The sequence below is a fragment of the Cupressus sempervirens genome, chromosome 3, assembly GCF_028749045.1.
Source record: "Cupressus sempervirens isolate cs-2001-9-10 chromosome 3, ASM2874904v1, whole genome shotgun sequence".
Classification (NCBI taxonomy): domain Eukaryota; kingdom Viridiplantae; phylum Streptophyta; class Pinopsida; order Cupressales; family Cupressaceae; genus Cupressus; species Cupressus sempervirens.
Genome location: NC_143120.1, coordinates 347152378 through 347179626, shown reverse-complemented (window position 1 = coordinate 347179626; position 27249 = coordinate 347152378). Strand labels below are relative to the sequence as shown.

At 34.8% G+C, this 27249-nt stretch overlaps 1 protein-coding gene across 1 annotated transcript in view; it reads right to left on the bottom strand.

Annotated features, from left to right (window-relative positions):
• Nucleotides 1–9634: 9634 nt before the first annotated feature.
• Nucleotides 9635–27249, bottom strand: part of LOC149566408 (SNF2 domain protein) — a 49149-nt gene continuing 31534 nt past the window's right edge. The window contains exon 5 of the mRNA XM_089819767.1: nt 9635–10410. Within this exon, the coding sequence (XP_089675893.1) occupies nt 9926–10410 (485 nt within the window). The 3' untranslated portion in view covers nt 9635–9925. The remainder of the gene's footprint in view (nt 10411–27249) is intronic.

The window sequence follows — 27249 nt, the reverse complement described above, 5'->3', positions numbered from 1 at the left end:
CCCCCTTAAGATAAACTTAGGGAGTAGTTAAAAACCTAGAAACCACTACTAAAAGAAGAATTGGGTCTCGGCAACAAGGCTTGATGAGGTACCCAAGCACAACCAAATCTTTGAAAAGATGAGAAATAGAGAAAACCACATTCAAAAAATCCTACTCCAAAAAGATATGGAAAGAATGTTCTACAAGATAGGAACAAATGGATGATCATAAAGAATACCACTAAAGCATAAAGTTGCAAACACTGCTAAAGTATTGATCTAACGAACCTCCATTGTATAGAACATGACTAGGTAGAGAAGACTAAGTCTGAAGAGATGATCAATTGAAGATGGAAGGTATCTTCATAACCTCCAAAAATAGGAATGAAAGAATTTCTATATGGTAAATGATCCATCTAAGTGAAATGCATAGGTATCCAGTCACTGCAATCGCTTAGTACATAGGATCAAATATTGAATACATTGCTCACTCCATCGAACCAAGAAAGAAATAAAACCAACATTAAAAAAATATCTAAATAAATACATCTTTAAAAAATCTAAAGATCTTATGCATCTAATAATCCATCATATCAATGATAATTACGTGATCCATAAATTAAATACATCTAAAAAATTGAAACATTAATTTAAATGAACATCTAGCAAATAAAAATTTAAATGAACATCTAGCAAATAAAAATTTAAATGAACATCAAAATATCAAAACATGGAATTGAATTCGAATATCATTTCTTTTGCGATATGGGAAATAATTGTAGGTTATGAGCTTAAGAGAGGTTGTCTAAGTACATCCTATGAGAGCGCCTTGTAATGGGAGGAGGGCCCAAAGTGGTTGTCAAGGTAACTCATTACAAGTTAATAAGTGATAGCTTAATAAAATTTTGGGAATAGGTTTAAACATTTATAAGATAATTGTGTTACCTCACCCATGTATTGAGTGATGTTATAAGCTAAGGATGGGAAAGGGATGATACCTAGTGAGAGGTATGACTAGTACTCCTCGTCTTCATGAGAGGGTATTCTAGTTTTGTATGGTTCATGTTGAGGGTCTAGGGTCTTGATTGACCAGTCTAGGATAACTCAATGTTTGACGATCTAGGGTCTAGTGAGAGACCAATCCAAGGTAACCAAGTAACTTCACCATGTAACGACACTCCCTATTATGTAGCCTAAGTCTCCTTCATAGATTTCGTATTTCTCTCTGGTGGGTTTTTATTATTGGTAAGTTGTTATTTATTGTTGGAGTTATTTATTGATAGTGGCTAGCATTTATTGATGATTGTTGATTATTCTTTGATTATTATTCTTTCTACATTTGGAATTTGACTTTGAAGTGGGTATTATTTTAGTGGTTGTATCTTTTTGGTTTTTCTACTTGATTTGGACTTGGTATCCAGTTGTTGACTTTGGTATTCATTGATTAAATTATTATTTTGACTTTGGTTATCTTTCCTTTATCAATAGTTGTGGAACCCTTGAGATATATTGAGATATCAAGATTCCTTACCTAGGATTGATTTGGTGATTTAATATTCATGTGTGGATCATACATTATCTCCCATGCACAATGGATGCGGTGCCTAGCTAGATTACCATGATGTCAGGAAGTAGTAACTTTCTACCATTTGGGATCACCATTAATTAGCACCGATGTTGGATGTTCCTTGATGCAGTGCACTATCCTTATTTTTATCTTGGAGACTTTCATTCAGTTGATGTATTTATGTATTCATGTATCCTATATTTTGAGATCCTATGGAATGATGTATTGTATTTTGGTGTACTTGTATTTATCATTACATATCCTACAACATGTGTAGTGGATGTTGGATTTTGGATGTACTTCATTATATCAGTTGTACTTTTGTATTTGTCTATGAGATTATGCATTTTTTATTCATTTATGATTATGGAAACACAACTTAAGATTAAAATGAATTAATAAAACTTTCCTAAATGTGACTCAATGTGAAGGAATTCTTTAGGATTAGAAACTGTCTTTCTAATTGTTTACATGTGATTGATGTGTATGTGTATAGTACTTCTGCATTGTTACCTTGATTGTCTAATTATTATTTTTAAATGGTTCACTAAACATTATAACATAATAGGTTAATTTCTCAAGGTGTTACAACAGTCATGAATTTGAGGATGTTATTCCAGGTTTTAGATCATGTGGGTAGTTTGTTTGAGTCAATCTTTGTATGGAAGATTCAAGTATTTAGCCTCCATAATTTTACACCAAACTACAAGGCCAATAGTGAGAAGCCATCAGTCTTAGAAATTAAATCTCTATTCATGTTTGACAACCTTATTATTCCTAGGCCACCCATAGATTTAGGCCAATGAATTGTGTTCCTATTAATGAGGGACATTGTCTTTCTCTCTTCAAGACTAGTCCAAAAGAAGCTCCTCTAGAGTTTCTCCAATTTTTGGATCATTGTGCCAAATATTTTAAATAAGGACACGAAGTAAACTATGACACTTTGTGAGGAAGTAGAAAGTTGTAATTTCCCTACACTACTCAACAATTTGTCTTTCCACCTAGCCAATTTTTTAATCCTTTCCAAAATTGTGTTCCAAGAGATTTGGGTTACTTCTTTGATTATGGGGGAGTGATAGGTACTTGGGAGGATTTATCATTTTTAGCTAGAAATTTTAAGCATTTTGGATTATAAATTGCCACTGGTGTTGAAAAAGAAAAGATTATTTCTCTTGTAGTTTATACATTGTCCATTGGCTATCTCATAGTCCAATAGAAGGTATTGTAATTATTTGGTCTTAATTACAGTGGATTACCCAAGAGAAAAGTGTCATTAGGAAGTTGTTGCAACACACAGGGAGGTAGTCTGAAGGCTACTTTTATTCCTTAAATTTTCTTATTCTATCCAAATACCCTTTATCTAGTGTATTTTATCTCCTTAAAGAAACCTCATAGCACCCCATTAACTAGGAGTTAAAAAGTGAATAGTTTCAACATATTCTCAAATAATATTAACATATATATCACCAAAGCCAAGTTTTAGAAGTTAAATGTAAAAGAAATGTCAATTAACATTATCATAAGCTTAAGTTACATCAAGGCTAAAATTCATACTTAGATTTTCGTATTTGTCCATAGAATGATTAATCTTGTAGGTAGTTATTGCAGCATCTAGGATTTGTTGTCCCAAAACAATCCCCTTTTATTAGGATTGATAAACTTGTCCAATATTGGATTAATCCTATCCTTCTTTGCCTTTAAAAAAATCTTACAAATGGTAATACATAAGTTGATTGGTCTAGAAACAAACATACTTTTAGGATCCTGAGAACAATGTAGGTATTATTCAGTTTCTTCAACAATTTGCAATCATAAAGAAATCTCTTGTGGCCCTCATTACATCAAAATTGACAATATCCTCATATTTCTAGAAGAATGTAAGAGGAAATCCATCTAAATCTTAGGCTTTGTAAGCACCGATATAATATACAATAGTTTGTACCTCATCCTCAAAGATGGGGGTGAGAAGTTTCTTGTTGTCCTCCATCTCTATGGAACTTGGAAGGTGGCTCAAAAGTATGCCAACTCATCATAGTTCCTATCATCATTATTAGCATACATTTAGATGAAGAAATTGGGAGCAATCTGAGCAATTTTAGCTTTGTCTCTAACCTCTTCTCCATGCTTACTCATCAAACCTTTAATGGTGTTTCTTTTTTGTGTTTGCTAGCTTTTCTATGAAAGAAGGTTGATTTCCTACCATCCTCATTTAACCATTGAATTGTTAACCTTCATTTCCAAGAGATTTCCTCTTTTCCACATTTTCCTACACTCCTCTTTATGTGAAGGGATTGGAATAGGTCTCTAGAGGCAATTAGGTTTTGGAATTTATCCAATTTGGAGCAGTTTCTTTTTCCTTTTTAAAGATATCTTCAAATGTAGATTTATTTCATCCTTCCACTTCCTCTTAATTAGTTTCACCTTCTTTAAAATATTGGGCATAGTCGATCCTTGTATTGAGGTAGTTCATCACCTTTAAACATGATCCCTAAATCCGATGTAGGAGGTCGACATAAATTTGTATCTAAAAAAGTGTCCAAGAGTAAGGCTTATCAACCCAATAGAGAAGCATAAAGTTGTGGTCAAAGTCATTCCTTGGCAGAGTTTTAACTGAGTTATTATACCCAATATCCCATCTTGAGGAAGCTAGGTATAAGTCAAACCAACCTAGATAAGATGTGAGCCTTTTCTATTATTAAACATTTGTAGCTCAAGATAAAATTGGCCTATAATGTTGATAAAGTTAGCCAAATCACCCACATTGTCTATGTAATTTTCTCATAGGGGAATAGAGGGGTGTTAAAACCTCTGAAAATCATGTATAAAGCACCACAAGATACATTCTGCAATTTCATCCCACATCAATCTTCTACCAATTATAGTATTAGGGCATAGATGTTGAATAGATGCTAGAGTCCTAGTCACCATGCCAAATAATTCTAAGAAAAAACATATGCATCACCATCCACCTTATTTGGGTTCCACATAGTTGATGCTCCCCCAAAAAAGCCAACTGCTCCAAAGTAGTAGGATGCAACTGGCCATAATCTATTAGAAATCATAGAAAAGGTCTAATATGACATATTAACTTCCTATAGTAATAGAATATCAACTTTTAAATTGAAGGTATACTATCTTATAGAAAGCTATTTTGGGGAATTGTCTATCCCCAGATGTTTCACAAGAGAAACTTCATTTTCTCTTTTGGGAGTTACCATCTAGGGTCAACTCTTGATCACTGGTAATTTCCCTCACCATAGCCTTATACCTAAGTACTCTCTCATGTGATCTTCCTACTTTATTCTCGGTTCCTACATCAACTTTCTTATTTTTAGTCTTCTTTTGGGTCTACTAAGGCCTCACACTATCCAAGATTTCCAAAAGGGGTTGGTTTATTATCAAGGATAAGGATATTTGAGTTGGCCACCACTTCAATAACCACCTCATTACAAGGAGATAAGAGAGGACTCTTGGTTGGGGCCATCTTTGGCTACATGTCTCTAACTTGGGTGGTCATTTCACCTTGCTTATGTTGCACCTTGCAAGCATTTTCATTTGCATATACCCCACCAGTGGAGGTTATAAGGATAATATTGGTATTCATCTTATTGATCCCTTTCTCCCCAATAGAGGTGTTTGTCCACCCTTCTTCAATCACCACCATTTAGGGGATAAATATAGGTTACCAATGGAGGGAATTTCACTTTCCCCAAGTGACCCAAGAGAGAAAGAGTTTTCCTATCTATGGGAACCCCCTAGGGATTTTATCACATCTTGATGCCCTTCCATAAAAGGGTGCTCCTCTGCCTCCTCGTGATTTCTTTTGTTTAACACTAGTCCTAGAAGCCACAGGAGAGAGGCAATTTTCCTTCAACTGAGGTTCCTTTAGAGGGGGGCAACTAATGCACCACAAGATTCTTTGTTTGTACCCTCATTATTGATACCATTCAACGAAGTAACTTCCAACACTCTGTGCAATCTCCATGGGTTGATTTGAGTTTGATCAGCATGTGCATTGGGTAAAGGGTAAAATTGTGGGGAGGTAGATTCCTCCCAAGAGTTAGCGGCAATTCAAATTTTGAAAAGAAAAATGAAGAAGAAGCAACTGATGCACCACAAGATTCTTTGTTTGTGCCCTCATTATTGTTACCATTCAACGAAGTAACATCCAACACTGTGCAATTTCCATGGGTCGATTTGAGTTTGGGTAGGTAGATTCCTCCCCAGAGTTAGCGACAATTCAAATTTTGAAAAGAAGAATGATGAAGAAGCAACTGATGCACTGTAAGATTCTCTGTTTGTGCCCTCATTATTGTTACCATTCAACAAAGTAACATCCAACAATCTATGCAATCTCCATGGGTCGATTTGAGTTTGATCAGCATGTGCATTAGGGAAAGGGTCAAATTGTGGGGAGGTAGATTCCTCCCCAGAGTTAGCGGCAATTCAAATTTTGAAAAGAAAAATGACGAAGAAGCAACTGATGCATCGCAAGATTCTTTGTTTGTGCCCTCATTATTGTTACCAATCAACGAAGTAACATCCAACACTCTGTGCAATCTCCATGGTCGATTTAAGTTTGATCAACATGCGCATTGGGGAAAGGGTCAAATTGTGGGGGGGTAGATTCCTCCCCAAAGTTAGCAGCAATTCAAATTTTGAAAAAAAAAATGACGAAGAAGCAACTGATGCACCACAAGATTCTTTGTTTGTGCCCTTGTTAATGTTACCATTCAACGAAGTAACATCCAACACTCTGTGCAATATCCATGGGTCGATTTGAGCTTGATCAACATGTACATTAGGGAAAGGGTCAAATTGTGGGGAGGTAGATTCCTCCCCAGAGTTAGCAGACGAAGAAGCAACTGATGCACCGCAAGATTCTTTGTTTATGCCCTTATTATTGTTACCATTCAACGAAGTAACATCCAACACTTTATGCAATCTTCATGGGTCGATTTGAGTTTGATCAGCATGTGCATTGGGGAAAGGGTCAAATTGTGGGGAGGTAGATTCCTCCCCAGAGTTAGCAGCTATTCAAATTTTGAAAAGAAAAAATGGCAAGTAAGAGTTGTAAAGCGAGAGTGGGAGCGCAAAGTTGTCTATTAAGTAAATGTTATTCTTAACTAATGTTAATTATGTCTTGTTTGAGACAAATAATGAGATTAAGATTATATAATAAAAAAAAATATTCTAATTTTTTAACTAACAAGATTAGCTAGATCAAGATCAAATGATTTAATTTTGCCATTTATGCTTGTTTTGAATGTGTTGATGTGAATTAAGTATGTTCTTTTGGAATAAGAGGTACACCTAAACAATTACTAAAGCCTTGATTTGACTTTATGTTGACAATGGACTTAAACTATATTTTATGAATTCAATCATTCATATGTGTTGTGCTCTCATGACAACCAAGATTGTATTGGGGTTGTACTCTTGGAACTTAATCAAGAGTGAAGAAAAATATAACTTCATTAAGTAACATTTAACCTTTTATCGTTTAGGAGATTAAATTATGAGGTTACAACACATGATTTAATGGTTGAGTTTTTTTCTTGGAGAGTTATCACACTATACTTGATTAGTATGGAATAAGTTTTCTATTTTTCGTTTGGTTCGTCAATTGGAATAGGAAATAGAAATACATATTCCCAATTTGCCTCTAAAGTGAGCTTATACCCGTTCCAAAAAATAGTTGTTATTGGAATAGCCTTTCATATTCCCAATATTGCATTCTTATTCTCCATTCCTAGGTATGTTTTGTAGCTGGAATAGGAATAAAAATTAGGAATATGTTTTCTAGTTTTTGTTTGGTGCACTAATTAGGATAGGGAATAGGAATATATATTCTCATTTTGCCTCTAAAATGAGCTTATGTCCATTCCAAAAAATAGTTGTTATTGGAATAGCCATTCCTATTCTCAAAATGCATTCTTATCCTCAATTCCTATGCCTACAACCGAACGGGCCCTAAGAGAATTGTTGCATAGTTACATAGAAAGTTTATTCAACCATGGTAGACATTTTCCACATATATAATTGACAAACATGCACTACAATTTTATGATAAAACTATATTCGTTTTACTTTATAATGAATTTTATAGGTGATGAGCAAGGATTGAGTAATCTTACACAAACCAAAAGTATTTGATTTTTTTGTTCTCTCTACAATATGAGGATGGGATGGAAAACATACCTTATGTAACGAGATTTTCACCCCTAACTAAACATATTGGTAAAATATGCACCTATTATTAGGTTTCCACATGAAACCATTATTAGAAGTTGAGCAATCAAAAAAATTAGGTTTTTTCTGGATTATTATTAGACAATGAAAAAAAATTTGTAAGTTCATCTTTGTTTTGCATCTATATTTTGTAAGTTTTTGATGTGTTCTATCAATGCATCTTTGCAAGCAATAGGACATTTTGGTGATGCAAAACCGAAGTGTTGAAGATTTCTTTCCATTAAAAGCAAATATGAACAAAAATCAATTTAAATGTGTGCAATACCAATGCTAGATTCTTCACTTGGATGTAGTGTGAGACCTCAATCCATTGGGATGTCATTATACCCAGTATGTTGCAGGGATGAAACTAATTAGACCATATTATTATCAAAACTGAAATACCCATAAACACATTAAGATCATTGTAGACACAAACGAGAAATATAATATATAATTACTATGGTCAAAAATTCAACAGCTAAAATCTACCCAAAAAATCTAATGATATAAAAAACGGATTACCCCCATTCGTTGACTTAATCTTAATCCTACCTTTCTAAGATGGTCTCCTCGCTTCCTTCTAAAAAAGATATTGATCCTATATAGAGATTTTAAATCGCTTTCAATTTTTTAAAGCGGCTGTCTATGTCTAAGGTTTCAGAATCTCATCATCATAATAGGATGGCATCAACATATGTTTTTGACAAAAGTGCCTAGAAAGGCCCCAAAAAAAGATGAGGGTTACACGTGTAAGTCATGTTTTATTGGTTTACTGATATGGCATCACATGGTTGGTTGGCTTCTATATCTAAGCAAATAGATTTCATAACACTAACAATTTTAAGACACAACTACGAGTAGTGTTATCAAAAATATTGAATATTAAATCAACAAGAACTATTGAACCACCTAATTCTTCAAATTAATTGTTACATTTATATTTGCATAATAATTGTAACTAATTTCAACTTAATCAAGTTAATAGTAAATATAGCATATGTTTGTAGGGATTTATATTAGATTAATTTATAGTATTGGGTAGTAATTTGTGACTAATATTTTCCAAAAAAAAATTATTTGTGGTGAATATTTTAAAATTAATTCCAAATAATTCACGTCACCTGCCCAATCAACCACCAACTACTTAAAAAAATATATGAAATGGGACATTTGCCATATTTGTAAAAGGCAAATTCTGCCATTCAATAAAAAGGTTATCCGTTTGTTTTGGTGCCCTTTGAGCCATCTCTTCCTTTTGGGGAAGATAATCCATTGCCTTCATTTAAACACTTATTGCATTGCAAATGTACTAAATTCTTTAACCAGTTTGTCCATCTGAGCAAGCATGCGATTAAATTCTGTTACCGAATAAAAATGTACAGGAAAAGCCACAATTGTAAGCTACCACGATTACAACTTGACAAAGAGAAACTAAGGCTCAGTACTTGAATCAAATTTACATGCTAGAAAGGGCAGCAATGAACTATTCCGCTCAGTAGCTTGATTAACCGTTCACCTAAAACATCAAGTTGGGTCTATTGTTGGCATGCTGTGGCTCTGTTATTTTAAATTTGTCTTTTGAGTCTTTTACAAGAAATATTTGACCATTGTCCTTTATCACAAATCATCTTGGATGGATAAAGCACAGGTCCAATTGTACCATGCATTGCACAGATCTCGCAAAGAATTGGAAAATATTTAGCAAGAACTTTGTTTGAATAATTAAATGATTAACAGCAGGGAGGATGATGCAGATAATGCCAGAATTAAGCACTGAAGACTCAATGGAAAGAGATTCTGAGGCACAGATATTACAAGTAATAAAGTTGTAAAAAAGGTGCCAGAGCAACACAATTAAAAATATTTACTTCTCATTGAAGCTAAGATTTAAAAATTTCTCAGGTCTTGCTAAGGAATTTGATTTAGCATCTTAAATAGCCCACTTGCAGGAGGGGATGACAATACAGTTTGAGAAGAACTCCAAATCACGACGTTTCGTCATACTTCTCTGTGGAATGTTGCATTCTAGCACAACCCTCATGCCTTAATTAGTTCTTCCAGGAAATTTGATGATGCCCCTCATGATGAATGGTAAAACTTGTGGTAACTTAGATGCTCAAATAATTTTACAATCAAAACTACCCATTACTCTTCACCTAAGGCTTGTGTCTCAGTCTTTAATTTTTTTTGGCTGATTACGCCTGAAGACTCCAAGTCACTCTCTTCACTCATGCTCAAATCAGAGGCCAATTCCTGTGGCCGATTTTCTTTTGTGGGCACATCATGTTGTACATGTCTTTGAAAGTTGATTTTTTCTTTTCTCCTGCCTTTTCTCTTTTTCTTTTTCTTTGCATCATTTTTTATGCTCCCCATACCATGAGCAGCTAGGACAAAAGACTTACCTAAAGATTCCAAGTCCTTCTCTCTTTTCCCTTCACCAATAGTGTCTACAAAAAAAAGGTCATCTTCTGCCTCTGCAATATTCCAGTTAGAAGCCAAGTCAGCAGGTGATGCATCTGAGCCAAGATTTGGGTCTATGTTCTCAGCAGGCAATGTGTTTGTGTCAAATGCAGGATGCTTATTCACAATCTGCTTTAAACCCTCTTGATCTTCCAAATTAACAAGATAACCTAAAGCATCACAACAAAGAAAACATGGCATGAGCAACAAATAAAGACTACAATACAACACAGAACCATTACTTTTAGACAATGAAAGCAAAAGAATTCATTTAAGCCACATATTGTGCTACTACTTGGAAGTTCTGAAAATGAACAGAAAAAATATAGTTGGATCAAACATTAGAAAACACGAATCCACAACAATCAACATGAAATTCTATTTTTGTTTTCCGAACAACCATTTTCTGGAGAAAGAGATTGTGTTAGAAGCTATTAAGATAAAATACTAATCAATGTGTAAAGAAATGCACTTGAAATTTTGAGAGACAATATAATACATGTGATGTTTAAGACATAGTTGGCATAATAGCCGAAAATTCGATGAGTTTCCACTGATCGCCAAGTTTTTCGGACCAGCGAGTTTTATCCGGGTTTACTCATGACTCGGCTGGTGAAAAATCAGAGTTTTTTTACCAAAAATGGCAGATTAATCGCCAAGTTTTTGTGAAAAAACTTGTCCTTGCATGAAATTAGAGGTCAAACGCCCAAAAATGTCATTTTTTTATATCAGTTTGCATTTAAAGCATTGTTTAGTCATTTTTGCAGCTCAAGGGCAAGAGGATTTACCCAATTATAACATTTAAGTATAAGTTGAATAAATTATTCAATTTATACTTCTAAATTAAATTTGTATAAATACTGTTAGGATGTTTGAGAGAAGTTTCAGCTTCATAGGAGTTAGAATGCAGATTCTAGATTTTGGGGGTTTTCAAAAAAAATCAGGCTTAGCCAAATTTCAGGATTCAGCATGTCTTATGCAGTGTTATCTCCCACAAACTGTCCTGGCTATTTTAGGTCAAACTGAAGCTAGAAAAACTAATTATTCTAACTCATTTTCTCCCAAACCACTTGGTTTCAATTCTATTCCTGAATCCTGACAGACTTAGCTCAACCACTTGCTCACACCCAAGATGCAGGGCAAAATTGCTAAGCTCATGCTCAGATTATTTTGCTATGATGTATTTACTTCTAGTTTTTGAGAAACTATTTACTATGATGTATTTAGTTCTAGTTTTATAGAAACTAACTACAATGGTGCATTTACTTCTAGTGTTATAGGAACTATTTACTAGTTTGCTTCCTGCCATCAACATTCCTCAGGAAAATATATATATCTAAACTCTGCTTGTTTCTTTTGTGTTATCATTAATTAACTCATTGGATGCATCTTCTCATTGAATTTTGTAAAAAAATGTAGTTTTAATCAAATTTAAGCTATTTTTTAGGTTCCCGAGCTTTTCTCAAGTCCTTTTTTTTAAAACTAGCTGAATTTTTCTGGAATTTTTTCGGGGGCTTGGCAAGTTTTTGCCAAGTTAGAGTTTTCCAACTATGGTTTAAGATAAGGATCACAGTTTGGACTTGGGAGAAAGAGGATATATCATTCTAAGGGGAAAAGCTAAATTTAGAGGTTAAGATACCCAAAAATTTATAATATTCAAGGCCTAAAGAGGATAGAAGAACACAATAAAAGACATGCTCACCTAACAAAGTTAAAATAAAAATGCCTCCAAAAAGGGCAAATACTAGCAAATGAGGTGAACTAAGGTGCACTTTATCTAAAATTACATTTTGAGAAACGAAATGATTGTATTGCCCAGAAAATTTAGGAGACCTTCAAGAAGAGTTCAATGATAGTTAGAAAATAAATTGAAAGAGTGTTTAGATTCTTCTTGCAGCATGACAATGTTGATAAAAAGGACCACACAAATGCATTTCTGCAGATTGAAGAAGGCGGGGGGGTGGGGAGGGAAGGGCTGGTGGCCTTGTTTAACAATTGGGCTTCCTCGTTTTCTTGTGTCAAATATCACACAATCTTGCAATTTCGCATTGCACACAGACTCCTCTTTAGCATAAGGAAAGATAGTATCACAATTTAGCCATGCTGAGATGAATATAATGATTCTGTAGTAGAATGTGCTTAGTTCACAATTGTTGTGCCCAATTTTCCTCATTGGATGTACTACACGAACATATGCATGGCACACTATCATTTCGCAGAAATGCAAGATTAAAAATGTTAAGAGATTTAGCTAACTCTACAACATCCTCAGGGTCAAATGAAAGACCAAGATAACTTCCACGAAAGAATGACAAGACAATTGCACTAAGATGCAAGAATGATATTATTGTTAAAAGACATAATAGACATTCTGGACATAGTAAAGCATAGCAATAAGGGTCCATTTGGTTCATAGAATTGTAGAAATCAAGATTTCTAAAAATCTCGAATTAGCCAAATCAAGGTTTTGCAAATCTTCATTCCTATTTTTGGGATTTTACTTGAATTGTTTGTTTCACAATACAAAGCTACATTGTTTTTATGGGATGAGTGGAAAGATACCTTTTTATGCGAAAGCTTGGAGTTGAAGACAAACTCCAAAAATAGTCCAATCTAGTGTTTTTACACTCCTCAAAAAGCATAACCAGGTTTTGAGTTTCAATTCCTAGTTGCTAGTGGGAAGTCTGATAACTTGGTTTTGAGACAAAATTAGAAGTCTTCTATTCTAATTCCATTTTGCCAATTTTGAAACAAATGCAAAAAAATTCAAATCCAGATAATGAAAAAGCCAATTTATGTCATCTTCCACGAACCAAACAGACCCTACAAGACTGTAAAAAGCGATCACCTATGCAAGGTGGAATCACACGTCTACCGAAGGTGGATCACCTCCATTATGCAATGAAGTATGTGTTGCATGATGAAGATGATAATGTGATATTTGCACTAAAGAAGGATCCCACACATAAGGTAGAATTAGATAACACCTCTCACCATCTAAGTGGAATTTTTCTACACCATGGACTTAGTATATATGCAAATTCCTACACAATGCGTTATCCTAAGCTTAAGTGTAACTAGTGAACATTTAATACCGCGAACACCTCCCCTTAAGTGCTAAGTTGCCAATTCGGATTCGGGTTCGAGATACAGGTTCGGAATTTGTTCAAGGTTTTTTTGGGATGGGTTCAAATTCATTTTGGGTTCATCTATCCAAAAATGTATGTTTTATACATGTATGTATGATATGTATATGTATACGGCCGAAAATGAGTTCATACACCACTATGCTAATAGTAAAGCAACATAGCAATATACACCACCACTTATATATGTGTGTGTGTGTGTGTGTGTGTGTGTGTGTGTGTGTGTGTGTGTGGGTGGTGGTGTATATATTAGTGTTTTAGTCCAAATAGCATATGTTTTCTCTTTGTAGCTTTTTTTCTGGTCTATTCTAGGGTTGGAGGATTGGATTGACTAAGATGGACCAAAACAAACTAACAAAGTACAAAAAAATCATTTTTTGGCAAAATTTAGCCTGGTCTTGCTGCAGATTTGCAAATTTGCCTTAGAAACTACAAAATTTGTGTCGGGTTCATCTAACAGAATTTGGACAGACTTTTGCAAGAACATGATAAGGACCAACCTTTTGCAAGAATGGGACCAGATTTTGGGCATGCCAAGGTAGAATTTGGTAACATAGCTTAAGTGTAACTAAGGGGAACACACTTGAACTCACAATGTAAGATAGACCCTGGCTACTAGGCCATATAGGTACCCATGTGCAATATGCAATCAATATATGAAATGTGATCTCACATAAAGCAGAGAAAGAGAACCTCATGGGAAAAACTGCCCTCCAAAAAGAAAGATGAAAAACACACAAGATGCATGGATGGATAGAGTACTCAAGGAACCCCAAGGACTTCATACATTCATCCCACACTACAAGATCTGAAGCTCTATGATCATCCTGCTGAATAGAACTCAAGTCTAAAGAAGTAGGAGGTAGAGGATTAGAAATCTCAATACTTTCCTCAAGCACAATGATTCAAGTGTCCAAAGTTCTCGGATACATCCCCTAGTAGAAGGGTGGGAACATCATGAACATCATCATTATCAACAACGAAATGTGAAAAAGAATATAACCATGATTCTTGATCAACAACTCCCATAGCTATGATATCTCTAGTCTCCATGTCCCCAATATAGACATAATCAAGAAGGATCTCAATAATTCCATCGTATGCCCCGTGAGTAGTTTCATAAATAGAAAGGAGATTAGTGGTCAAGGATGGAACACAGAGAACATCATTAAATTTACCCTCTCCCATAGGAATAGAACCCTTACCACAAAACTTCTTGTATGTGCTGTTACCCATCAAAATATTAGGAGGATTACAAGGCTCAATAGAAGAAAACGTATTCATAGAAGATGCCATATGATGACAAGCACCTAAATCAAGAAATCATTTGCCTTGCGTAGGATGTGTAGAATCTATGAATGTTTGACCTTTATCTTTATCCTTGGATGATGATTTATATGGAAAAGCTGCCAAGTGTGTACGAGTAGACATTGATAAGGGCAACTTCAATATGCACATTTTTCCCTCTTTCATCTAGATGATCCCTCTCTTGAAGAGGACATGGATTTAGAAGTATGTTGTGAAGTAGAATTATCACCTTTCTCATGGACTTAGGATCTTTATGTTGCTTCTTTCCTTTGCCTTTGGAAGCCTTTTGAGTGAGTGGTTTGCAAGAAAGTGCATGATGCTTTGAAGGCTTCAGTTGACCTATGTGTGCCAACTTTTCTTGTTCCCTTGTGAGCTGAGTTGCAAATTCACATCAAGAGAAGGCATTTTGTATGCACGACACAGAGCACCCATAGTATCATTGAATGTAGAAACAAATATTGAATATTCAAGACCTAGCTTGGAAAGAATAGATAATATCAATTGTTCATCATTGTTAGTAATGTCACAATTGAAATGCTCTAATCTAATAGCTAAACATTAAAAAAAAGAGTTTTGAATATTGTCACTGGGATTTAGACTTATGAGCTCATTCTCCAATTTCAATTTTCTCATTCTATCAGGGTTACCATAGAGCCCCTCCAAGGTTATCCAAGCATTATGAGGATGTGTGCAGGATGCAATATGATATAGCAAATCAAGAGAGATGAACAATCTAAGAGACCCGAGTGCTTTATCCCTTTGATCGAACCATTTTCTCCTTTCCACAACACCTGTGATTGGTTCTAGATCCTGCCCAAAAGTAATTCTATGCAATCCAACATTATGTAATTCTATGCAATAAAACTGATTGTATACAGATTCTTTCCATTCACGGTAATTATATGGAGTGAGCATTTGGACTTTTGAAAATCCATTAAACAACCAAAGAATGATACAAAACAATTGATAACTCCTCCAACTCATTGATACAAATCAGAAAAATAAAAACCAAGAATTAACCATGTGCATACATAGCCCCAAAATGGTTAATTTTTGAAAGTGATATTTCCACTCCAAACCACTGAAAACTGATTGCAGATCTGGAAAGTAGATGAAAAATCAAGCATATTCAAAATAAAATGCACCTGAAAAATGTTATTGTATGTGCCCAAACATATCTCCAAAAGTTGCAAAATGCAAGATTAGACAAGTACAATTATGAAAATCTAATAAATCTAATAAATCTAGCCACCGAAATAAAAAACTAAATGCAACCATTGAAAACTTTAGAAAATTCTTCCCCAAATAAAAAAATAGGTTGAAAAAAGGACTTAAAATGAGCAAGATATGTACAGTTGAAGTTGGCGTACAAATTCAAAAACTTCAACGGTGAAGGTAGAATATTCAAACCAATCGATGACATCAGCAATCCAACCGATTAAACTTGACAGCTGTATGGCCCTTGCAGCAAAACAGACAAATGATCCTTGTTTGACATGAAGCCGGTCAAAATTATTCTTATGAAAAGGAGCATGTGGCAAAAAAAAGTTGTTGACTGGGTGTGTAATCAATCTGCAATTAGTGTGACGGTGAGTGTGTTCTCTCCACACAAGGCCACTTGGTTACTGACATTTCTCGGTCTCTATTATCTGTGGACAGGCTATAATGTTGTGCTACATGTCAAGGGCAATGGATCTGCCACAGTGAATGTGGAACTATTATACAGCGCACTGGTATGTTACAAACAGCTTGTGGACTGATAGATGAAGACGCGGATTAGGCAGAGTGTGTCCACTAACAGTGGTTGAGTGTTGGGCCGCATGGCAAACGTCAATTTTGTGTTGACTGTCGGCAATGATATCACTGCTGTCAACCATTCTCCCCATAGCCACAGGGATGTTGACCTAGTTATTCACTTAAGTTCACTATATATGGATCCATATGGATCCAAACTCTGACAAACTCTGTCTCTAGTACAAAACACTGGATATACAGGTGTACAGAAACCCAAATTTTGCCAAAATATGATAAAAAACTACAAAAAAAATAAAATACAAAATTGCAGGAAAAATAAAAATTGTTGTCAAATTGTATTGTGCTTGTGCAGGTAGGCCGTATTGCTCTCATATACAAAAAAAATGCCATATATTTGAGTTTTAACAAATATGGGCAAATTTATAGTCAATTTTCACGAAAATAGTCATCCAAACACAATAGTGATGCCCAAGCTCTGCACCCACAATTGAATCAAGTCAAGATTGCAATCCTTGTGAAGAGGTGTTCACACCTAGAGAGCTTGATACTATGTTAGAGTTTTAGGTGACTCTACAACACCCCCAAAGATCAAATGAATGACCAAGATAACTTTCCATAAGAGAATGGAAAGACAATTGTCTTAAGATGCAAGAATGATATTATCACTCTTGACATACTAGACAAAATAAAAAAGTAAATAATAGGCTTGCTTATAGGCAAGGCAATAACAGACTATGATAAGGTATCATCCTCCATTATGCAATAGATTATGTGTCATATAATGAGGATGATAATGTGACAGGTGCACTAAATGTGGCTCTCACACATATGGTGGAACTGGATAACAACTATCACCACGTGAAGTGGAATTTTCCTACACCATGTGCATAATATAGGTACAAATTCCTAGGTGTCTCATATGCAAACTACTGTGCAATGCATTATTCTAAGTCAGCTTAAATAAAGTATAATTAGTGAATATTTAAACACTAACAAAAATTATTGTCGGAGCACTACCGTTACCAGAATTTGCCAGTGTGTAATGTGTTGAAGAATATAGCTTCAAAAGGGATTTTGGGTTTATGTTCTTTTGTTGGTTTCTTATAGTCTTATGATGCCAAGTATGTCCTGTCTGCTGTACATTTCTATTCAGCGATTGTGAATGTTTATCACTGTGCTTAAAGATATTACTTCAGCTGTTGATGAACAGTCTCTCGACAGTTGGAGAGACACCACATGGAATTTGAGGAGTCATAGAATGATAATACAAAAGAATATCACACATCTAGAATATATGGAGTGTATGCATGAGGTATGCAAAGAGACCACCATTTGAGAAGGCAAAAGGTCTTCCGCAGGAGGATAGAATGGCAGAGGAGAACAGGCAGAGAATATTTTCTCGGACTTCCAATTAAAAGATATGGGATTGCAACTGGTAGTCATCCCTAGTCCCAATTGAGTGGAAGAATGAGAGCTGTGTTGAGTGTTTGGGTTGTTTCAAACAGATTTGGAGACGAAAAGAAAAAGAATATGAGGTGTTCATATGTGTTTTACAGCTGGGGCATATGCATTATCCTTGTTGAGCTGTCGGGTATATTTATTAAGAGCTCATTTAATATTTGGAGGTACTTCAAGTATTAATCTGATTCTTCTGGGTGAAATTCTGTCCGAGTATTCTTTGTAAAAGTTTGTCAGAATAGTTTTGAGCATTTTGGTCGGTAGATGTCTGTTTATCTCTGATTCTTCTTGGAGAAATTTTGTAAGAGTATTCTTTGTAAAAGTTCATCAGAGTAATTTTGAGAATTTCAGCCAGTAGATGCCCGTGTGTATTTTATTATGATTATTTTTTCTATTGTTGAGATGGTATGGTCTATGGTATTCAGCATGGATAGTAGAAGATAGTTGTATTGTTCAATATTCTAGAAATTTTGTGTGTGTAGAAGGTGAGTTTTCCACAGGAAGACATAGAACATCTTAATTGTTACATTATGGAAAAGATATCTGCCTTCATGTATATTCTTTCCTGCTTGGTGATTAAGGTATCTGTCTGGGTGTGTTGCATGAGTCTTCTTGGTGGTAACGTGAATTTTATGGACAGACCATTCATTATGCTGTAGGTTCTAAAGAAAGACTTAGATATCGTGATGGTGGTTGTTGAGATCTATGTGTTTTGTATTCTGTTGTGACTAAAGCATTTTGTGGAGTATAATTCTAGGCATATATACATATCTTGGAAGCAAGTCTATTTGTAACAGGTTTCCTCTCAGAGATTGTGAATCATCTCTGCCAGAAGCTGATATCCTTCCAAACACGATTTCCATGCTGCAGTTCGGAGGACAGATCAATGAGAGATTGCTGCATTTTGTGAGAAAGATTAGATAATAAAGATAAGTATTTTATGTTGAGATATTTTGACTAATAATCATGAATTCATTGGGAATAGTGAATCGCATAAACTAACATTGGTTTATTTCTCTTCAGGATAGGTTTTTGACTCTGAACTATTACTAATCTCTCTAAAATGTTTCCAAGATGGATTGAGGAGCATACTGAGAGATTGCATTCAAGGGGAGAAGGAATTTGATGTGTTCGGTGAGGAAGTCATTCAGGCTGAAGAATGGAGACACAGTTTGTTGGCATAAGGCTGAGAACTGGAAACATTGTAGATTGTCTAGTGATCAGTTTCTTCTAAGCAGAGGAATTAAGATTCAGAGGGAGCTTGAGTGGCAGACATAGAGTGCTAAGTCCTTTGGAGAGGATCAGCAAGCTCATGTAGCAGAGTGACTACAAAAGCTCCTTGTTTCGTCAACTATTGGAGCCAATTATAATTTATTGTGATAATAAAAGCTGTGAGAATGTTGCCCCCTACTGAGAGGAAGTCCCGGCTTTTAGATGATCTTTGATGTGGTGCTTTGAGTTCTTCTCTATGAGGGAGAAGTTCAAGGTGCAATCTCAGTGAGAGAGAAGTTCAAGGTGCAGTCCCTTGTCAATGAGTTCCCTCTCTGTGAAAAAGAAGTTTGAGGTGTAATCCCTTGTTAATGCATTCATTTTTGCAAGAGAAGTTTGAGATGAAAGCCCTTATTCCACCCTCAAGGAGTAGCCATGGTGGATCCACCCTTTGGGAGTAGCTATGGTGGATATCATGTGAGAGACTCCATGACAACATCATTTGTGTTTGATCACCCTTGGGACTAGCCATGGTGATCACTATGATGGTATGACAAAATCGTGTTGAGTGACTTCAAGGTGGACACTTTTGTTTATATTCATTTCTACTCGTGAGTGTAACCATGGTAAACATCATGTTGAGTGACTCCATGTTGCTATCAGGTTGAGAGACTCCAAGATATTTTTTGTGTTGCTTTCTCACGTATGGGTGTAGCCATTGTGAGTGTCATGTTGAGAGACTCCATGACTTGAGCATCTGGAAAATTTCTTCTTTGCTAAGAGGGAGTGTTGTAGTAAGTAGCTTCAGAATGAATTTTGGGTTTACCATCGTTTGTTGGTTTCTTGAAGTTTCAGGATGCCAAGTATGGCATGTCTGTTGTACACTACTATTCAGAGATTTTGAATGTTTTTGAGTCTGTGCTTAACATTATAACTTCAATTGTTGATGAACAATCTCTGGACAGTTGAAGAGACCTCGCATGGAATTTGAGGAGTCAAATGATGATAATACAAAAACAACACTCATATCTAGTATATGGAGTGTCACGCACATGGGATGCAAATAGACCACCATTTGAGAAGACAAAGAGTCTTCCACAGGGGTCTATGGTCTCAGACATTATATTAAGAATTGGATATGTGTGCTAGCTTATGACTTTCTTTTATTCCTTCTCCTTGGCATTTTCTTAGGTGTTGTCATACACTTTCAAAGGTGGTTATCATTTTGTTGAGGTCTGATCTTATACCTATGGAGATCATTCTCAGAGTTGAATCTATAGATTCAAATTGTAATTATTCAGTTTGATCCTCTGTAAATTTTGCATTTGCCTTTGGTGGTTGTTACTAAGTGTTGGTGTTATTCAGTTGACAATTGGTATTTATTTGATGGATGTTATTTATTGGTATTAGTATTTGTTTTGGAAGTTGTATTTTGGTTGTTGGTTTTGGTATGTGGTTGGAATTGGTACTTGATGGTATTTCACTTGGTCATCTTTTCTTATCAGCAGTTTGTAGTACCCATGAGATAGAGAGCTTTCAGGATCTCTGGCCTGGAATTTGTTTTTGTGACTTGATATTTGTGTCTGGATCGTACTTTATCTCCCCAGCACAGTGCGAGTGGGCCTAATTAGGTTACCATGAGGTCGGGAGGTAGTGACTCTCTTACTATTTGGGTCACCACAGACTTGCACTGGTGTTGGATGCTCCATTGTTGTAGTTGTACCTTTCTCATCGTATGTCTTGGAGACATTCTCTACATTTAGTTGATGTATCTATGTATTCATGTACTACTTATTTGTATGTTGAGGTTCTTATGGGACAACGTATTGTTATGTATTGTATTTGGTTTATCATTACATACCCTGCAACATGTGCTGTGGATGTCATGTGTTTGGATGTACTTTGTGGTATCACATGTACCTTATGTATTTTTTTATGGATCATGTACCAGATATTTCATTACAGATATGAACATGGTATTTAAGATTAAAATCTGATAAATAAAACTTTCATGAATGTGATTCAATATTAACAAACCCTTGAGAATGGAGACTGTACTTGTATTGCCTAAAGTAAATGTGATGTGTATTATGATTATATTGTTTCCACATTGTTAACTTGATGTTGAATAAACTTCTAACAAAAAAATTGTTCTTAAACATTGTAACATAATAGGTTAATTTCTCCTAGGTTTCCTAGCAAGGCATTGCAGTATGTGTATATGTATATTTTCCCTCACATTTTATTTTGCCTTTCCTCTCTTCTCCAGAACAAGTTTCTGCTAGCATTCTTAAGGCCGACACTACTTCTTTGGCTCTCTCTATCATGACCCCTCCTAAATGGTTAAAATACTAAATAATATATATTATTATATTATAATGCATGACTTCATCATTGATATATCTTATATGTATAATAGTACCTATTCAAGTATATTGAATCAATCAACTAGCAACAAGGGTAGGGCAATAGCGAACAACCCTTGCAATCATAACACCTTGATTATGCCATTATAACATTACAATATCATCTTGATGGGGAAGAAAGGAATTGACATTAAATAATCACATAAAATCATAATACTTTTAATATATTAATAACATCTGATATTTCATTACTCAATCTACTTAAAAATCAGCAACAAGAATAAGGAAATCGGCAGCGAAGAAAAGATAGACAGAACATCAAAGTGGAAAAGAACCAATAGATTAAGAGGAAATCTGATTCATTATTATGTGGAGCATCTAATAGAATCCTAAGTGGCAGAATAAATTAAGGAGGATAACATTTATAGTGCAGCCAATAACCTCAAGAAAGACTATAGGTCCCGGCTCCATATAATAAGTGCTATTATCATTTTATTATATAAAGGGATAACGGGCAGCAATAAGGGGATGTTAAAAGTAATATTAAGGAAGGGATAACTCAAAGATAAGGATGCTAAATATTATAAGGTAAAGAGGATTAGTGATGGGAAGACATAGATAATGGCATAAGGTGTAAGGGATATAAGAAAGGAAAAAGCATGACGAGACATAGGGTTTCGAAAGATATTTTAAGGTAATAAGAAGTCTTTGAAAAGATAGGACAATGCATAGAAGAGATATTAAGGGAAGGACGATAAAGGAGTAAAGTGCATAGGTTGATCAAAAGTGTAAGAGAATAAGGTGGGATAAACTAAGTAATAAGGACCCAATTTTTTAATGAGATGGGTACTTAGGTGAGTATTTATTTAGTGGAAGGATAAAGGAAAAATAATAGGGGATGAAATAAAGTATATTAATTAAAGTTTCCCCCTTTATCCAGAAAGGTTTATAATATTAAATGTACTTTACTTTCTATGTGGAATATTTATTTTTCATGTATGTGTATATATATGATTCAAGAACTTGTATACTCTTGAAGTAAGCATAGACTTATATATTTTTGAGTGAAAAATATATTCAAAATCATTTGTAGTATAATTTCCTCCAAATGTCAAATTTGGATTGAAATGATAAAAGGGAGTGGTATTAGAGCATGATCCTGCCATCCTAGAGGGGAAAAAAAATGAAGATTTGTATATGAAAACGAAATAAAGATGAGAGAGACAAATCAGATGCGAGTAAAATAAAATAAGATTATGACTAGTTTATTAAGGTTAACAATTTCCACAGCACAATTAAGGGGAAATATAACAAACTCATATGGTGATCATATGTGAAGAGTCACTGAAGACAATTAGCTATGAATCAAAGATTATTAGAAGTGACTACAAGGGTTGTAGACTTGAAATAAGAAACAATTACATATTCATCGAACGTTGCGACTTAAATTAAGATAAGTCTATATTTTGATTTATTTTTAGAATTTTAAGATAAATTTTATGAAATTCCTTCATTTTCCTTCAAAATCATATTGTTTAAATGTGTTGAGATTCTCGTTTTAAGATCGTATTATTGTTTTTCATGACCAAACTAAAGGAAAGCCCCAAGTGAACCAAATACAATTAAGTTTGATATATGGACAAAATGATGTGTATTAGATCATTTCTTCTCAAGATTGAAATGGCTTGCAATGGAATAAACAATGTTGCATCATACAAAGGTATTAGGAATGGTGTACAATGGATTGGGCAGAGGCTAGATCATACAAAGGCACTAGGAATGGCATGTAGTGAAATGGACACATGTTATATCATATAAAGGCACTGCCTTGGGAATAATGATTGAAACGAAATAAGAATGGCCTATTGTGGAATGGACTGTGTTACATCATACAAAGGCACCAAGAAAGGCCTACGGTGCAATGGGCATAGGCTACATCATGCAAAGGCACTGGGGATGGCCAGCGGTGGAATGGGCACGGATTACATCATACAAAGGCACTACCCTCTGGAATATGATGGAAGCAAGGAGCAAAATTGCCATCTAAGTAGACCACCTTGATGGATGCCAAAGTGTTGATATCAGGGCCAATAGGGCCAAAGTTTCACTCTTGGGCTTAGGTTGGACAATTACAAAGAGTAAGATTACCATCTAAGTATACAAACTTGATGGATGTGTAACACTTGCCATCAAGGCGAAGGGGGTCAAAGTCTTGCCACTGGGCTTAGACTAGACAAACTAAACAATGATATACCGACTATCTAAGTAGACCACCATGATGGATGCCTAACACCTGCCACCAAGGCCAAGGTGGTCAAAGTCCATCACTTGGGCTTGGATTGGGATGAAGTTTAAATATGGAAGAGAACAAGCATCTTGTTAAGTAGGCCACCTCGTGTGGATGCCTAGCACATACCACCGAGGCCAAGGGGGTCATTGTCCTGCTCTTGGGCTTCGTATGAAATTAGCTTGGAACTAATTTATCATGAATCATTTTCTTTTAGAACTAATATACACGTGCATACTAATGATCACTTGTGATTGCAAGATTCATAATCAAAAGCATATTGAAAAGGTACACTTCGTAAATTATTTCCTTGACCCTACTTCATTACTAATTATAAATTATAGGGAATTAGTCAAGAATGTATTATGTCTCTACATCGTGTATGCCTCGTGTATTCATGCATTTATGTGTATGCCTTGTGGCTTCATGCATTCGTGTGTCCACTTTGTGTCCTCATGCATTACTATGTATACTTCATGTTTGTATTTTCCTTTATCACTATATACATTGACTCTCCATGATAAAAATTGTCATTGCTTGAGGGCAAGCAATTTTGGGAAGGGCGGACTATCATGACCCCTCCTAAATGGTTAAAATACTAAATTATTATGTGATAATAATCTAAAGCATGATTTCATCATTAACATATCTTATATCTATAATACTAACTATTTGAATATATTGAATCAATAAACTAACAAAAAGGGTTGTGGCGAACAGCCCTAGCGATCAAAACACCCTGATTATGCCATAAGAACATTACAATATCATCTTGATGAGGAAGAAAGGAATCAACATAAAAGATTGCCTAAAACCATAATCCATTTAATATATTAACATCTAATATTTCATTATTCAATCTACTTATTAACAATGTATATTTTATTTCATTATCCTTTCTTTACATTATTTAACTATAATACTATTGATAAATATATGGAATAATCTACTTAACTAAAATAATATAAATATTCAAATCTAATATTCATTTGTATATAATTTAATGATAATAGTGATCGATAATCCAAGTGACCCGAACTAATGATCACATTGTAGTTTAATAATAATTTGCCTAATCAATGCCAACTCCGCCCTTTTGGTTGGAGGTCCACACGGGACAAGCTAGTGCTTCATTGAGACCATTTGCCACATATATTATGTAGCCAAATATCATAGTGGGATATATATAAAAATAAGCGACAACAATAAGGAAATCAGTAGCGAAGAAAAGATAGATAGAACATTGAAGTGGAAAAGAACAAATGGATTAAGAGGAAACATAATTCATTATTATGGGGAGCATCTAATAGAATCCTACGTGGCAAGATGAATTGAGGATAACATTTATAGTGCAGTCGATAACTTAAAACTAAGGGTGCTAAATATTATAAGGTAAAGAGGATTATTAAAAAGAGAAAAACGTGAGAATAGGAAAGGGTTGGAACAAAACAAGTTTAGTGGTGACAGGAAGAAATAGATAATGACATAAGGTGTAAGGGATATAAGAAAGGAAAAAGCATGAGAAGACAGACTTTCGAAAGGGATTTAAGGGAATAAGAAATCTTCGAAAAGATAGGAAAATGCATACAAGAGATATTAAGGGAAGGATGATAAGGGAGTAAGTGCATAGGGTGATCCAAAGGGTAAGAGAATAAGGTGGGGTAAACTAAGTAATAAGGTAATAAGGACCCAATTCTTTAACAAGATGGGTATCTAATTAAGTATTAGGTGGAAGGATAAAGTAAGGAAAATAATAGGGGATGAAATTAAGTAATAAGTATATTAATTCAAGTTGCCCCTATTGCAAAAATGTGCAATGCTCCCATCAAGATTCGTGACAAGGGCTTAACCGCCTCCTGTGTACTATAAGTTGTTTGGTTGTATCGGGCATTGACAAATCAGTCTTATGGTGCAACGGCAACCATACCCAACTCTAACAAGTGGTATCAAAGCTTGGTCACAAGTTCGAATCCTCAGACCCTCAGGTAACTATTACATCCCAATTTTTTACCTAATTTAAAATATAGTCATTGAAGTTCACATGAAGTCAGTTGACCGTTAAATTGGTTATAATCCTGTGAAATGATAAGATGGTTAGTCGTTATAATTATTTATCACGAATTCATGAAATTGAAAAGATGGTTAACCATTATGATTATTTATGATTAAATAATTTATTATGATAATATAATTTAACTGCGGAGAATTTCCTTGTAGAAGGCACGTCGAAGGGGTGGAAACATTGTCAGAAAAGAATTAGGTAGGAGCATCACCATCACTAAGCAAATGGGTTGAGGACCTACCGACTCGAAAACAGGATACATCTATGGGAACCACATGAGCTATTTAAATAAATAATTTGAGAAACATAAATAATTGAGTTAAAATATAAAACGTACCTCAAAGGATTTAATATGATCGTTCACCTTATTATTATAATAGATATATCTATATACGTGCATATAAATATAAAAATGAAATGGCACCATTTTATTATAATAATTTAATAAATGATGTCGCTTCAGTAATATATTCACATGTACATTTATACATATATAAATTATAATAATATTTAACATATAATAACATATTCAAATTATAATCTTCCAATCCTATTCTTTCGATTTTAATATTCTTGCTTTTAATCGATTAACACTTGGCATGATAAATCGATTTAATACTTGGAATTTTGAATCAACTTTAATCTTTTGTAACCGACGGAAGCCAAAGAATCTTTTTTAAACCTTTTTATATCATGAGTCGAGAAGAAGGCAGGGGAAAACTATTTTCTCCAAGAATCCGTCTTACTTCATTCATGGGACCACAGTTTCCTAGCAATCGATGTCCCTGCTATGCTTTTAAATAATAACTATGGCAGTAATTTCCTTCCCACGAATTCTTGTTATACTAATGATCGGCTCGAAACTGTAAGATATAATCACATTGAGAAATGCATTCAAGATATCTTCTGTATGAAGAGACGGAAGGCAGTAGTTATATTTTCATGGCACCCAACTTGTGTTTTCATGGCCCCAACTTGTATTTTCATGGCACCATTTTCCATTCTTTAGCACCCGACCACCTTGTTGTGGAGGATACGTTCAATAATAACATTCATAACCCGACTACCTTGCTGCATTAAGCACTTTTCAACAATTAATTATTGTTGTTTTGTGCATGCTGTCGTGCAAGTAAATCCGGCTAAGGTTCAGAGGTCGTAAGCACAATAAGTGACACTGCAATTTGCTGAGGAGAACCAATCAGAAGTTCAGGATTACCAAGCATTACCGACTCCTTAACAGGTCATGTAATTACCATTCCAATACGTTTATTTTTCTATAACAGCTGGCAAGGCATGGAAATATCTTATCTTTTGCTTGTGATCATGCTATTCCCTTTACTGGCTGAGTAATCCCTATTAATTATGATGAACTTTCTTCTTAACTCTCATGGTTTCCAGAATCATAATAAAGAGTGTTG